The sequence below is a fragment of the Bos indicus genome, chromosome 15 (assembly GCF_029378745.1).
Source record: "Bos indicus isolate NIAB-ARS_2022 breed Sahiwal x Tharparkar chromosome 15, NIAB-ARS_B.indTharparkar_mat_pri_1.0, whole genome shotgun sequence".
In the NCBI taxonomy this organism is placed as follows: Eukaryota; Metazoa; Chordata; class Mammalia; order Artiodactyla; family Bovidae; genus Bos; species Bos indicus.
Genome location: NC_091774.1, coordinates 74,006,333 through 74,022,153, shown reverse-complemented (window position 1 = coordinate 74,022,153; position 15,821 = coordinate 74,006,333). Strand labels below are relative to the sequence as shown.

Genomic DNA, 15,821 nt, shown 5'->3' with positions numbered 1-15,821 from the left:
TTACCACTGCAAACAGAAGAGGTGATGTTGTACAGAAAAGGATAAAACTGCATACAGCGAATTAGCTTCAGGCTGTTCTCACACTCTGGGCATTTGGTAGTTAATTTCAAAGCCTGTCTAAAGGCCTCAAGTGCCCCACTGATATTCTTCAGAGCAAGGTAAGCATTTCCCAGGCTCAAAAAGGTCAGGGGCTGAAAAGAAAAAAAGAAAAATCAGCAAAATGTTAATGAATTAATATTTTCCGAGAGTTACAAAACCTTTACAGTTTTTGTCTTTTGGCTTTTTTTTTTAGGTTATCCTATAAAAGTTACCCCAGCTGTTTACATCAGCTAATTCTAAACTGTTTAACATAAATTTACTTTTTACCTTTTTACTAAGATAAAAATTACATCAAGTGTGTAATGTACATTAGTCTTAACTGTACAGCTGTAACCACCACTCATCTAAAGATATACAACATTTAGAACATTTCTAGTACCCTGAGAGGCTCCCTTGGGCCACCCCACCCCCAACGCCAGATGTAACCACTGATAATGATGCTGTGACTTCTATCACCACAGATTACTGCCACCTGTTCTTGAATGTCACATAAATAGAATCAAACAGCATGTTCCCTTGTGCATGTAACTTGTACCCTTCTGTAGCTTCTTTTACTCAACCAAACCTGTAAAGCTTTTTTTGGGGTATACTATATTTTCACTCTTTTTTGAAAAAAAAAAACTGATGTGTAATGTAACCTCAGATATGCAGATGACACAACCCTTATGGCAGAAAGTGAAGAGGAACTATAAAAAGCCTCTTGATGAAAGTGAAAGCGGAGAGTGAAAAAGCTGGCTTAAAGCTCAACATTCAGAAAAGGAAGATCATGGCATCTGGTCCCATCACTTCATGGGAAATAGATGGAGAAACAGTGGAAACAGTGTCAGACTCTGTATTTTTGGGCTCCAAAATCACTGCAGATGGTGACTGCAGCCATGAAATTAAAAGACGCTTACTCCTTGGAAGGAAAGTTATGACCAACCTAGATAGCATATTCAAAAGCAGAGACATTACTTTGCCAACAAACGTCCGTTCTAGTCAAGGCTATGGTTTTTCCTGTGGTCATGTATGGATGTGAGAGTTGGACTGTGAAGAAGGCTGAGCACCGAAGAATTGATGCTTTTGAACTGTGGTGTTGGAGAAGACTCTTGAGAGTCCCTCGGAATGCAAGGAGATCCAACCAGTCCATTGTGAGGGAGATCAGCCCTGGGATTTCTTTGGAAGGAATGATGCTAAAGCTGAAACTTCAGTACTTTGGCCACCTCATGTGAAGAGTTGACTCACTGGAAAAGACTGATGCTGGGAGGGCTTGGGGGCAGGAGGAGAAGGGGATGACAGAGGGATTGGAGGCAGGAGGAGGAGGGGATGACAGAGGATGAGATGGCTGGATGGCATCACTGACTTGATGGACCGGAGTCTGAGTGAACTCCGGGAGTTGGTGATGGACAGGGAGGCCTGGCGTGCTGTGATTCATGGGGTCGAAAAGAGTCGGACACGACTGAGCGACTGAACTGAACTGAATGTTTCCACATGTGAATACACCACATTGTTTGTTTATCCATTCTCCTACCGATAGGCTGTTACTGGATTGTTTGCAGTTTTTGATCTACCACAGATAAATTTACTATGAAGTGAACATTGTTGTAAATGTCTTCTGATAGACATATTACTCATTTTCCTTGAGTATACATTTAGAAGTGGATCTTAAGATAGGCATACATTTAGTTTTAGGAGATCCAAGCAACTAGTTTTCCAAAATGGACATACAGACTTAATACTCCTAACAAGCAAGTGTGAGAATTCACTGACTTGGTATTGTCAGTTTTTAAAATTTAGCTGTTTTAGTGAGATGCTTAAGTGGCATCTCACTGTGATTTTAATTTGCATTTCCTTGATCAGTAATAATATTGAAACGTTTTTCATATACTTAGTGGCCATTTTGGTACCCTTATTTCTGAAGTGCTGTTGTTTTCCCCATTAAAAAAAAAATGGGTTGTCTTTTTGTTCTTATTGATTTGCAGGAGTTCTTTATATATATACTAGACATGATGACTTTGTTGGACATACTTACTGCAAATATCTTTCCCAGTCTGTCACTGGCCTTTTTATCTTCTTAATGGTATCTTCTGATAAACAGAAACTCTTAATTTTAGTGAAGTTCAGTTTACAGATTTTTTCCTTTTGTAGTTAGTGCTTTGAAATCTTTGCCAGCTATAAGGTAATAAAGACTTTCTCCTATGTTTTCATCAAGAAGTTTTATTGTTTTATCTTTCACATTATGGTACATGATCCACCTCAAATTAATTTTGTATACAACATGAGGTAGGAGTCAAGGTTCATTTATTTTTCCATAGGGGATATCCAAGTACTCCATTACTACTTACTGAAAAACCCAAAGCTCCCCCAAAACACTAAACTACAGGTGTGCCTTTGTCATAAATCAGCCTATTTCTAATTTCTATATTTGAGTATCTTTGTGCCAATTCCACTGATTTAATTACATTAAGTCTCGAAATCTGATAAGTCTTCCAACTCTGTTTTTATTTCCCTAACCCTCAAACCTTTGTGCTATTCTAAGATCCATTTTTATGTAGATTTTTGAAACTATTCATCAATTCACACGTACAAATACATGCAATTGCTGGGAGTTTGGGATGAAACTGAACCTATAAATCAACTTAAAGAGAACTTACACCTTAATGATACTGAATCTTCCAATCCATGAACATGATGTATTAACATACAACCATTTATTTAGGTTTTCCCCTTAGCAATGTTTTCATGAGAGAAATCTTGTACACCTTCCTTTAGATTTATTTCTAGATATCTGCTTTTTTGATGCTATTGTAAATAGTCTTAAAATTTTATTTTCCAATTGTTTTGTGAGACTGTTTTTATAAGCAGCCCAAAGTATTCAGTTGAGATCATTTTAGTGGAAATATGCCTTTGCTTAGTATTTGCTGTGTACAAACCATTTATTCTACACTTATTTTATCATTAAAAATATTTTAAAAGATTGAAGAATGTTGTATTTCCAAACTGCACAGTATATCTCCATGAAAAGCAATACCTATAATTTTTTTCTTTTTTAAATAATGAAAGTATGATGATACATTTACAGAAGACTTGGAGAATACGGAACAAAGTTACACAGTTCCACTATATATTACAATTTTCAACATCAAACTCTCAAAATTAAAAGAATGAATAGACAGAAAAGTAGGATACAGTAGACTTGAAAAGAACTATGAACCAATTCAACATAATTATGATATATATAATTTTCACACAACAGCAGGATACAAATTCTATTTAAGTTTCCACAGACTATAAATCACGAGATATTAGAACATGTAACACCTATAATTTATCAGCTACTTGCTTCTGATTCAGGCTGTTAGGTCATCACAAATATCTCACTATAACCAAGCCAAGGTTTACAAAATATTCCAGATTAAAGAGGTCTAATGTGAGTAGTTCTCAAGTTAGATTTAAAGTAATACTTAGAGGTTTACAAGATATAAAATTAAATTCCGTACTTAAATTAAGTGTCTTTATATTTTCCATAAGGAAACAAAGTATGATTATCCCTACAACTAGAATGATAGTTGGGCAAATATTTTGTATTCAGATGAACTGGTTAGCATTTTAGAAAAAAAGAGTAATTTTCTAATTCAGTCAGAAAATAATTACTGAGTGATTGTTTTCACTGTGTTTCAAATATTGTTTTTCACACTGGGGATAGAGCAGAAAATAAGAAAGATAAACCTCTGCCTCAGTGGATCTTATAGTCTCATGTCACACAACTGTGGGGATGTCACACAATTGTGAGTAAAATGTGATAAAGAACAGCAGGGAAGAGACGTAAGTAGTACTAAGAGTTGGGAAGAGAGCGGCATTTCATATAGAGCAGTAATGGAAAGACTCACTGAGAAGTTAGTGTTTGTAAAAGATTTGAAGGAAACGAGGCACAAACTAGGAAGAATCTTAGTGGAAGAAGCATTCCAAGCAGGAAGAACAGAAAACGCAAAGGTCCTAAGGAGGGACCACAGCTAGCACGTTCAAGGAACTGCTTGGAGGCAAGTGAGGCTCCAACAGAATGATCAGTGGATCGATCCCACAGATACGAGGCAGGAAAAGTAACAAGGTCACGTAGGACTTTCTACCCCTTTATAAATTCTTGTCTCTTGTTGTGAGTTACATGGAGGGACACTGCAGAGATTTGAATAGACAAATAACAACATCTGATTTTTAATAATAATCTCATTGTTTGCTATAATATGAATAGAGTGTAGGGAAATAAAAGCAAAAAACAGAAGCTAGTTAGGAGGCTACTGAAATAATCTAGATAAAAGATAATGATGGTTTGGATAAGATAGCAGTGGAAGTGAAGAGAAAGTTGCTCAGTCGTTTCTGACTCTTTGAGACCCCTGGACTGTAGCCTGCCAGGCTCCTCTGTCCATGGATGTCTTCAGGCCAGAACACTGGAGCGGGTTCCCTTCTCCAGCAGATCTTCCCAACCCAGGGATTGAACCCAGGTCTCCTGCATTGCAGGCCGATTCTTTACCAGCTGAGCCACCAGGGAAGACAGCAGTGGAGATGAAGATAAATCGTGAAATTCTGGATGTATTTTAAAAACAGAATCAGCAAGCTTAGTCAATAGATTGCATCTGCCCTGAGAGGAGAAAGGTACGAAGGATAACTCTAAGTTTCTGTCTTGAACTACTGGCTTCCCCGTTTACAGAAATGGGGAAGACCAAGACCAAATGGAACAATGTTAGGCAGCTTAGTTTTGGCCTGCAGTTTTAGTGTTTCAGACATTCAGTGTGTCTCACACATTCACGTGGAGATGTCAGATAAACTGCTGAATAAAGGAGTCTGGAGTTCAGAGCAAAGCTGATACATGAGTCAATAAGGAAAGAATAGTGTTCTTGAGATATGGTTCTGGAACAAGTGGATATCCATGTGGATATGAACTTTGACCCTACCTAACATTACAAAGAAAATTTAACCTTAAATGGATCATAGGTCTAGATGTAAAACCTGAAACTATAAAACATCTAGAAAACAGCATAGGAAAAGATCTGTGTATATCCAAGAGTCAACTATTTAAAGACAAACCATAGGACTATTTTTTTCAACCTTCTGATAAGGACATCTTAAATCTAAGAATAGAAATCAAAAGGAATAAGATAGTAAATTAAGGGAATTTTTAAAAGCTAAGATAAAAAGGCAAAGAGAGAAAGTATTTTTAACATATGACAGATGGAGTTTAAAGATTTTTTTTTTTTTGATAGAAATGTGTTTGTTTATTTGAAATTTAAATTACACTGGTGAACCTGTATTTAATCTAGCCATCCTGCTGCTGCTGCTGCTGCTAAGTCGCTTCAGTCGTGTCAGACTCTGTGCGGCCCCATAGATGGCAGCCCAACAGGCTCCCCCATCCCTGGGATTCTCCAGGCAAGAACACTGGAGTGGGTTGCCATTTCCTTCTCCAATGCATGAAAGTGAAAAGTGAAAGTGAAGTCGCTCAGTCGTGTCTGACTCTTAGCGACCCCATGGACTGTAGCCCACCAGGCCCCTCCATCCATGGGATTTTCCAGGCAAGAGTACTGGAGTGGAGTGCCATTGCCTTCTCCATAAAGATTTTACTGTGTAAAGAATTCATGTAAAATTTTTAAAGATTATAACGAAACGGACAAAATTCCTACATAAACTTTTACTTTAAAAATACAATTGAAATAGAATATCCTTAAAATAGGATACACAAATTTGTTATAACAGAGAAGTAAAAATTTTTTTTAAGTAAATTTATTTTACAAATGTTAATACAGAAGCAGTGTGACTTGACTATAAGAGTGTGAACTCTGAGGCCAATCTCCCTGAGCTCAAATCCAAGCTCTTTGACTTTCTATAAATCCCTTCAGTTTTCTTTTTCTATCAAATGGGTAAACCTTATCTCAGAGGGTTGTGTGGATTAAATGAGTTATTACACGTAAAGTGCTTCATATGGTGCACTAGAAAACAATAAAAGTTAGCAGTTATTTCAATTGCTTGATAACTGTATTATCTGGTGATAATACTACAGAAATGAATATTCACAGATCTTGATTATGGAACGTATATTGGCTCAAATCTTTTTCTGAACTGTTTACTCGTCTGTATCAAAGGCATCAAAATATTCATTCTACCAGCAATCTTTCCTAAGAAAATTTTCTTTACATAATCATTTGAATTGATGGCTATAAAAACTATATAGTAATTTTTTTTTATATAATAAGGTTTAAAGATTACCAACGTTATAGTAAGGGGCTTCCTTGGTGGTTCAGAGGTAAAGAATCCTCCTGCAATGCAGGACCACAGAAGATGTGGGTTTGATCCCTGGGTTGGAAAGACCCCCTGGAGGAGGACATGGCAACCCACTCCAGTGTTCTTGCCTAGAGAATCCCATGGACAGAGGAGCCTGGCAGGCTACAATGCACAGGGTCACAAAGAGTTGGACACAATTGAAGTTACTTAGCAAAGTAACAGTGAAGTTACAATATACAAAATATTTATGTAGAGGGAAAGCTTACAAGGAAATACTTCCAAATGTTGGCAGTCGGGGGTAGGGTCTGATGAAGGTATATTCAGGGGTATTTACCCTGATTCACTTCTTTATTTTTTTATTCTTATTACAGTACTACAGTATTTAACTGAAATTTTAGTAGAATTTTCAAATACAGAAAGGCAACGAATCTCTAAAGGAGCTCTTTTTTCTTCAGAAGAACATTGCCTAAGTGCCTTGGGTGACGGTGCCAAAAAGCGAAGCGTGCCAAGTATGAAGGGAATACGGCTGTGCTGAGCCTTCTATCTGGGTGCTCCCTTTATCACATCCCGTACAGAGCGTCTGTTCTTCTACACTCATACCTGACACTGTAAACATCTGATAAATATTAGATGTACTTCTCTGGCAAGTTGGCCTTTGTATATAACACAGTGGTTGTAAACTTCTACTTAGAGTCCAGTTGTGAATTTGTGTATTGCAAAGGAAACTTGTAATAGGCAACATTTCCTGCTAATACTGAAAGAAATTTAGTTTTGGGACACCTCAAATAAACTTAAGCCTTTCATGCACAGTTCTTCTACAAGTTTCTTTGGGTATGAAACTTGGAAACATTTAGACACTAAGTATAAAAGCAATTTAATTATATATTTATTATAACTGCATTTTATCAAACCTAAAATGTCATCAATTGTAACATGTATCCTTATTTCAGAGATGTTAATATATGAAAGAAAAAAAAGGAAGTGGTATTTTAGAAACTATGAAATAAAGTAATAAACTACAAAGCAGAGGTGTAACTCCATGGGCTGCATTAGGAAGGTTCAAGGTATGAACCTACCTACCCTTATCAAAGCAACCTTTAAACTGGCCTCTGGCTTGGTTGGCATAAAGATCTCAAGTTGTAAAACAACATAATACTAAAGGATGTGCGTGCTGTAATGAGTAGGACAAAGTGAGAAGCAGATGTTTCCGACATAAAAAGGTGGCAGTATATTTTTAGCAGCCGTGTCATTTTTAAATGTTTCTAAAAATAAACTGCATAATTTATAAACTTCCTTTAAAATAGAGATAAACACATCAAAAATACAACAAAAGCCCTCTTACAGTATGCAAATTCTACTCTGAAAAATAAAACATGAGATTTTTTTTATGCCCTGTCTACAAAAATACAACAAATACTCTGAGTTACCACTACGTAGTACATATTGCTACAAAGGAACATGAACCTCACCTCAGAGCTATTGATGGCCAAAGCTTGAAGTAGCAGTTTAGTGGCGTCAAGATGAAGGCCATAGTGAATCAAAAGGTTGGCCAAGTTAACGAGAGGAACGTCCTGGTACTGAAGGGGAGCCAAATTCAACGCCCTCTGCAGACAAGCAATAGCGAAAGTGCTGTTTCCTACCGCTCTCCAGTAGAGGCCAGCTTCATTGAGGATCAGCCAGACAGGAGCATTAGGCTGAAAAAGCCCAGATACTTCACTTAATTCAAGAAGACAGAACTCATGCTCAAAAGAATTTTTAATACATGCATTATAACTTTTAATTACAATTACCCAGCATTTAAATTTCAGATGTCTGAAGTAGGCGGCTCACCTTGTTAATAGCATGAAATAAGAAAGACCCAATTTCTTCTTCTGGGATAGTATAGTTATTAATACGGGAAAGCAAAATCTGAAAACATTAAAAGGAAGACTGAATCAATTGAAAATAACAGGGAAGACATCTGAAAAGAATTTCTACAGACAGCAATCTTTACTTGAGCTCATCAGGAACAGCTAATTTGAATAGACATTTATAATTTATATACATAACATGAGGTCACTGACATACCAACAGGTGTTACCTTACTCACACGTATGCCTTAGTTTCCTTTAACTAAAAAAAAAAAATCAAAAGACATATACAGCACATACATATTAAGATGATCTATCATTTCCCCATTAAAGTCAACCTAAGTGTCCAGAAGCAAATGAGAAATTATTCGGAAAACAAAGCATGCAATGCCTGATGCAATTATCTGCTATCCTTCCTAACTGGAAAAGCACCAGATCCTCAGTTAATCACTTCATATTCCTGCAGCATTTATGTAACTGTGAACAACGCTAAGAGAGGGATCGTGGTCTGTTATCTTTGTATTCCTAGAACTCCAAACACTGCCTGAAACATGTTTTTTTGCTTCAGTAAATGTTGAATGAAAGCAGTAACTACTCATAGTTTCAAAATTAAATTTAACAAAGGTCATTGTGATGGTTTGTTTTCTCTTTAAAAAGGAAATTGTTTTAATTTGTATCCATGGAATGGTGTTTACCCTAGGATTTATACTCAGTAATAAGATTCCTAGTTACACATAACTTATAGGAACTACAGAAGACAGCCTAACAGAACATATTTAGAGAGGTTATCAGATTCATACAAATTCCTAAGGACCTCATATGAGTCCAAAGCAGGGTTGATAAGGCCAAGGAAAGGGAATCCTCAAGCTTTCGATTTCAATTATACAAACTTCTGGTGGCTTGGAGGATGCAAAGCTGAACTGCAGTGGTCGGAATGGCCTCCACTAGGTGAACAGAGTTCTGTGTGACTCATCTTTGCAGCCCTCTTAGAGGAACAGTGCTTAGGTGGTCTGTGTAAACAGCAACCCCAAGGAACACTTTCCTGGCAGTCCTTCAACAGCATGACTGACTTCTTAATAATTTCACTAATTCGTTAACTTGATCCTTCAGTTTTATAAACTTAGAACTCAGCAACTGCCCTCTATTTAATTTTTGCTCCACCAATGAGGCTTGTGAAATCACCCAGAATGGACGGCAATAAACACCAAGCCTAAGTGAGCCTTACTTTTCGTGCATGGTCATCTGGCATTTTGGCTTTCAGATCCATGCGGACCTCTAATTCTTTGACTAAGTAGGACAGGGTCTGGCTTTTTCTGATGTCAGTTATGGAACAGTCAGGGGTTTGGGCCTCTTCTTCTGAAGAATAATCATCACTGTTGAGTTCGTGGATCCTGGTACAAGAAAAAGGAACAAAATTCATATTTTCAAAGTTTGGGTGACTTCAAAATAAAGACTTAACCTTTCAGGTCCAAGGTTGGTGCTCTCAAAGAACCGCCAGATGACAATCATGCAGAATCAAGTGCTTTGCCATATCCATAAGCACTTGCCTGAGTCCTTTGTTTTCCGGAGGCAGAAAATACGTTGGCAATTCCCCACCAATGGGGACTCTAGGATAGCTGTCTGCACAATCAGCTCTTTTAGGCCACAGAATATGCTGCTTGTCCTAACAGAGAAAAAAAAGTTTCTCATAAATTTCTTCAGAGTCAATATTTCAACACACTAAATGAACTTTTAAAAGAACATAAATGTTACTAGGAAAATCAAACAACAATTTAGTACTTTAGGATCTAGAGACTGAGGTAGACTCTAGAATATTCTTTCTACTGCAGATTGTTAGTCTTAAGTCAGTAATTCTACCTGCTCTACCACAGACTGACTCAGGGTTGGGTGGCTTAACTCAGCTGAGCCAGTAAGACACAGGGAGAGGTTTGCTTTGGGATTCCAGGAAAGAAATGCTAGTCTTAGTCTCTTAAGCCACAGGAGCACATTGCTCCAGCTACTGCTGGCTGTCGCCTCATTACCATGAGGAAGACCAGCTTTTGGATGGAACTAACACAGTGGATACCAAATTAAAGAAGAGGAAAACAATGGGTTACTGGGCCACTGTTCAACCAAAGCCAAAGTTCGCTGTATCTTTGGATTTCCTATAATACGAGGTGAATTTTCTTTTAAGTCAGTTTGAGGTGAAGTTTGTGACATATGCCTGGAAGCATACAGACACGTGACAAATTGGCACAGAAAACTATCTTTCCCTTAACTAAGACCTTTTTTTTTTTGCCAATGCCAAAGTTTAGCAATTATTTTATTTGTAAAGTTCCATTTTTCTAAATATAAATAATTAGTACCAGATGTTTTACTAAACTTACAGCCTGAAGCTTTCAAACTTGGGAGTTTATATTTCATATAATTAAATATAAGTGGCTGTATTAATTCTGTTAAATTCCTGAAAATTTAGTAGTGGGGGCTTCCCTGGTGGCTCAAATGGTAAAGAATCTGCCTGTAATGCAGGATACCCAGGTTTGATCCCTGGGTTGGGAAGATCCCCTAGAGAAGAGCATGGCTACCCACTCCACTATTCTTGCCTAGAAAACCCCATGGGCAGAGGATCGTGGCAGGCTATGGTCTATGGAGTCACAAAGAACCAGATGACTGAGTGACTAACACTGTAAAAAAAAAAACAAAAAAAAAAAAACAATGTTTCTGTCTTCATATCTTGGTATCTCCATTGGCTAACATATAATTATCTCTTAGCTAGCTTGGAAATACATATTCATTTACTTGTTTATTTTCTGTATCTTCTGCTACAATGTGAGCTCCAGCAGAGCAAGGAACCTGGTATATAGTTGTGAGCTCAGTAAAAGGGTGCTGACTGAATACATGAAATATATACAAACATACATGGAGGTCACATTTAGAAACTTGTGAGGGCTGGTAATTTTACTTAGGGCTTTGATTTGACATCAGGGTGTCTATGTGCCCCATGTGGCTGGCAAGAAATCGAGACAGATCCTATGTCCTACTTATCTACCACCTAGCAGGCCTTCCATTTAATCTAAGCTTAACAACTTCTTGCTGAACAGGGCCATATTAACCAGCAGGGTTGAAGGCCACTCCTTTAAGAAATACTGTCTGAGAAAACTCCTTTATCATCCTCTACTAACTTACCCTATACGCATCAGAGTCCCTGCCCCAGATCCAGAGAACAGAATGGGCCACGGGAGAAGACTTGACCAAATCACTGATATCACTCTGATTTGCTTGAACATCAAAGTTCACAGACATCATACTGGAGGTTGAGGAATCCTCACCAAACTAGAAAATGAAAAGAAAAGTTCAATCAAATTGAAAGCAGAAAAGCAGTTGTGACTCAGATTTAACTTAAACCCAAAATGTTACTGAATAATCAAAATTAGAAGGAAATCAGAGAGTAGGTCAGCTAAAAAGCAATCGGATCTTTAATTTTCAGAACCATGCCCCAATAGTACTCGCTCCAGATAACATGTAGCTAGCAACTTTCACTCAACTAGGCCGCTGATGGAGAACCCTAGTGTGGGCTGTTTTCTTCTCCCTCTACTTCCTTTCTATGATTTAGTCTCTTACAGGTTTAATGATGGCTGATTAAGAGGTTTGGTTCATTCTTCTCCCCTGTCTGGACTAAAGTGATAACTACTCTATAAAATTAGTGTGCTTAATATACCCATCACTTAGGCATTAAATACTACTGAACAATCAATTTCAAATATGTATAGCCTCCCCCCAAACCAAAGAACAATATTTGATATTCTCTCAAGATACCGTATTTCCTATGTATTTCTGGAACCTTGTTAGAGAAGAGAGTAGGACTAAGACGGGATGGAGTAGGAACAACATGAGTAAAAGGAATGAATATTACGACTTCGTAGCTCTATGCCTTGATGAACAGGAATACAGTCTTCCCCTATATAGTGGTGATGAAATTTGTGAATACATCATACTGGAAGCTACACTAGTGCATGGCAGTCTTCCAAATGGTCTTGAGACCATTATGATTTCTAAAAGTTACACTGTGTTTCAGTCTATTTCATTTCTAAATATTCCCCTTTTCTGCTTAAAATGCTTGGGTTTAAGACAGGGAGCTACAGTCTTAGAGAGTGTGAGTCTGTTCTTCCTTTACTACTCCTAAAAACTAAACATGGGATACTGCTAGGAGCTGGCTTACAATAATCACAGTAAGTTTCTGGCCTCTATTACTATTTCTCTTCCTAAATGACCTCTTAATTTTTGCTTCTTACTCTTTCCCAATGTCTGGGTTTTCTTTTCTTTTTTTTTTTTTCCAGATTAAAGCATTCTAATTTTTCATGGTCTGTCTTTCTATAGAAGCTGTCCTGATCTCTTAATTATTTTAAATGCTTTTCACTAGAAATTTCTGTATCTATAATTAAGGACATGATGGGTTTTCTATAGGAATATAATAAATGTTATTTTATTTCCAGTCTCCTTTTGAATGAAAACTGGACTCTGGTTGTACTTACTATCTATACCAGCATCAGTTACATGCTATTTGGTATCATTATGTATTATTTCTTCCCAACTAGACAGGCTGGGATGTTATGTGCGTGTGTGACTGTACGTATATGTGTATGTACCTGTGGACATACACGGAGACAGGAAGACAGAGAAAACATGCAAACAGCAATGGTGCTTAATAAACCTTTCTTGTTGTAAGATCATTTTGTTAATGCCTTTGGTTGACGCAACATAACTGGACTGATGACTTCTGCGAAGAGCATGGCTACTCTTTCCCAAATTGTAAATTCGAGGTCTTACTAAAACAAGTTATAAGGAAAGGTAAAGGCTTTGTGTCACAGACCAATTCTAGCTCTCATGGTAAAGACAGGAATTAAACACATATGAAAAGACAAATACAGCTAGTGCTTTAGGAAACAGAAACGTCATTTATCAAGTAACTGAGTACTCTCTATAAATCTGACTTTATAAACATAACAGATACGCAAAATCTTAAATGACAATCACACATTTTAGAGCTCAAATATACAAGGAATTGGGGGTGGGAGAGCAATATTACTCTTGATATGCAAACGTTTATAAGAACTAGAAGAGACCAAGAAAAAGACCTGGACATAGTCCACGTTTTCAAAGATATCACCACGATGGTAGCGCACAGGTTGGTCCCACTGGCAATGTAAACTATGCTGCTGGTTGACTAGACGGCATATCTGATGATTTCCTGGGATACAAAAGGAAATGAAAACTGATGAAAAGATCAACAATGCCAACACAGTTTTCTTTGTCTAAGTCACGTAGTATCAGCCCTGCACTCTTCAGAGCCTGGTGAGTACTCATGGAGGGGTACATATCCAGGGGAAAATGCCTTCATGGTTCATTAAATCATTCTAAAGCCTCAATTTCTCCATCTATAAAACAAGGTGCCACTAAATAATCACTGAGGTGTCTTCTGGCAATTCTAAGATTGTAAAATCTACTGAGTAAATTGTTTAAGACTTTGCCCATCTCTCTGGAGACAATTTGCTTTATATACTTCATAACTTTTTCAAATTTATATATAAGAGCTCTGGTTGCGTTTTAGTACAGACTGAGCAGTAAGTAATCCCAAGGATCAAACATACTCTTTATACTCAAAATAGTAAAGAAAACTTGTCAGGTGAATTGTAAAATGGACTATAAATGGTCATGTGGTTGTTCAGTCACTCAGTCACATCCAATTCTTTGCAACCCCAAGAGGCTGTAACAGCCTCTACTTATCAAGGGAGAAGGATATAATATAAGTGATTCTATTCATTTTTCTTTGGTGTCAAGTTGTCATATCTGCTCCCACAGGGTTTGATCATAAATGAAACATTCTGGATACAACCAAATCACTAATATGCTGTCAATGCCAGTTCCTTTAGACCAGTGGTTCTGTTTTGGGGTCACAGACTGTAAGAGATGCTCATAATGGGACTTCCCCAGTGGTCTAGTGGTTAAGATTCCATGCTTCATCTGCACGGGGCACATGTTCAATGCCTGGTCAGGAAACTAAGAATCTGCATATCTACATGGTGTGCCTCCCCTGCACCCCCCTCAAAGAGCTATATATCGTCTTCACAGAAAAGAAGTTGTGCATATATACAACACTGTGTGTAATCTGGGGGAGGATGGCAGAATCCCCTGAAAGTAATCCATTGATGACTTTTTTTGCTTGAGACAAAGTCTAGTCTAAACTCTTCTAAAATAAAACATTTGTTTTTAATGGAAGAAAAAAAGAACATTTAGTCTTACTGCCAGTGTTGGCTGAAAAGTGTGGATTTTTCTTCCCAGGCTGTGTCTGGCTTGCATTAACTTGCTGTAGGGCTCTGTTGCTTACAGTGAGCTTTCAGACCAGCAGCAGCAAATAGCAGTTCGTTACAAAAACAAGAATCTTAGGCCCCACCTCAGACCTACTGAGTCAAAATCAGCATTTTGACAAGATTTCCAAGAGACTGACACGCATATTAAAGTTAGAGAAGCATCAGTGTTGGCCACAGAGGGCAAAAAACTGTTGGACTCTTAGGATACAAAAGATTTGGCTTTTACTTTAAAATGTGAATTATAAAAAAGCCAGGAAGATCAAACTGGCTCCCAGGCCTGCTGGTCCACTTGCAGTGATAATTTCATTTTCAGATCGAAGGAAATCATAAGCACAGTTTTACACTGCTTTGTGGCTACGTGAAAGTTATGAAAGTGAAGCACACTAGACGTGAACTTCCTAATCTCCCTTTAAAAATTATCTGGAATCAGGACTTACCTAATTGTGCCTCTTTTGCCATCTGTGTCTCATGGATGATATTTCTTAGGATCTGCTCTTCCTGAATCAGCTTATGTTTTTCTAGGATTTCCTGCTGTCTCAGGTAGTGGTCATGTTGCTTTTGATACTCCTTCAACTCATTCAGTGTTCGCTGGAGGGATCTTAACATTTTTTAATGCCAGAAAAAGTTATAGAGCTTTAAAACTGTAAATGTTTAAGCCCACTTAAATACACAGATTTTCTGGTTCTCAGCAGAAATTCCAAGATTTTGACTTTTAGCAAACAACCACTGTACCACCGTCTCAAGAACCATGGGACCGAATAAATGCTACCGCTTTATTAATATTTGGGTGGTAAAAAGACATGTGAAATTCTTCTCATAAATACAACAATTAATGACATTAAATGGTGTGGTGGACTTTGCAGGGGCCAAAAAAGATACAGAGTGATATACTATAAAGCTCTACAGATTTAACAACTCTGTTTTTCTCTACAAAGATTAGTTCCATGGACATTCAAAGCCTTTGTAGAATCTTCCTTTTCTTTTCTTTTCATTTGATTCTACCCAAACAAAAGGTTAACAAAAAGGCTCTTGCACTGGAGCTCCTTGGTTTACAGATTTGGAGGAAAACCACAGAAACTGCTTGCAAAGGAAGATTCTCTACCAGCTGATATCAATAAATCAGTAGCTTCATTATATTTAGTCACAAACATCTGATTACTTGTTACACTTAACATATGGAGATTTAAGGGCTGAACAGATTGTGTAAGAAGAGTATAATATTGGAAGAAGCTCAGCAAAGGCAAGTTCTGAGCAGGTATAACAGAAGCCAGACATA

General features: G+C 37.5%; 1 protein-coding gene across 7 annotated transcripts in view; it reads right to left on the bottom strand.

Annotated features, from left to right (window-relative positions):
- Window positions 1–15,821, bottom strand: part of TTC17 (tetratricopeptide repeat domain 17) — a 126,975-nt gene that overhangs the window by 71,224 nt on the left and 39,930 nt on the right. For all 7 annotated transcript variants that reach the window (XR_011570917.1, XM_070804082.1, XM_070804077.1 and 4 more), the window contains 8 exons: window positions 14,983–15,143; window positions 13,313–13,425; window positions 11,364–11,510; window positions 9,746–9,861; window positions 9,424–9,589; window positions 8,179–8,256; window positions 7,818–8,042; window positions 5–191 (listed from right to left, as the gene is read on the bottom strand). Coding sequence is in view for 6 of the 7 variants with exons in the window: in XM_070804082.1 (XP_070660183.1) it covers window positions 5–191; window positions 7,818–8,042; window positions 8,179–8,256; window positions 9,424–9,589; window positions 9,746–9,861; window positions 11,364–11,510; window positions 13,313–13,425; window positions 14,983–15,143 (1,193 nt within the window). In the remaining variant the exon portion in view is untranslated. The remainder of the gene's footprint in view (window positions 1–4; window positions 192–7,817; window positions 8,043–8,178; window positions 8,257–9,423; window positions 9,590–9,745; window positions 9,862–11,363; window positions 11,511–13,312; window positions 13,426–14,982; window positions 15,144–15,821) is intronic.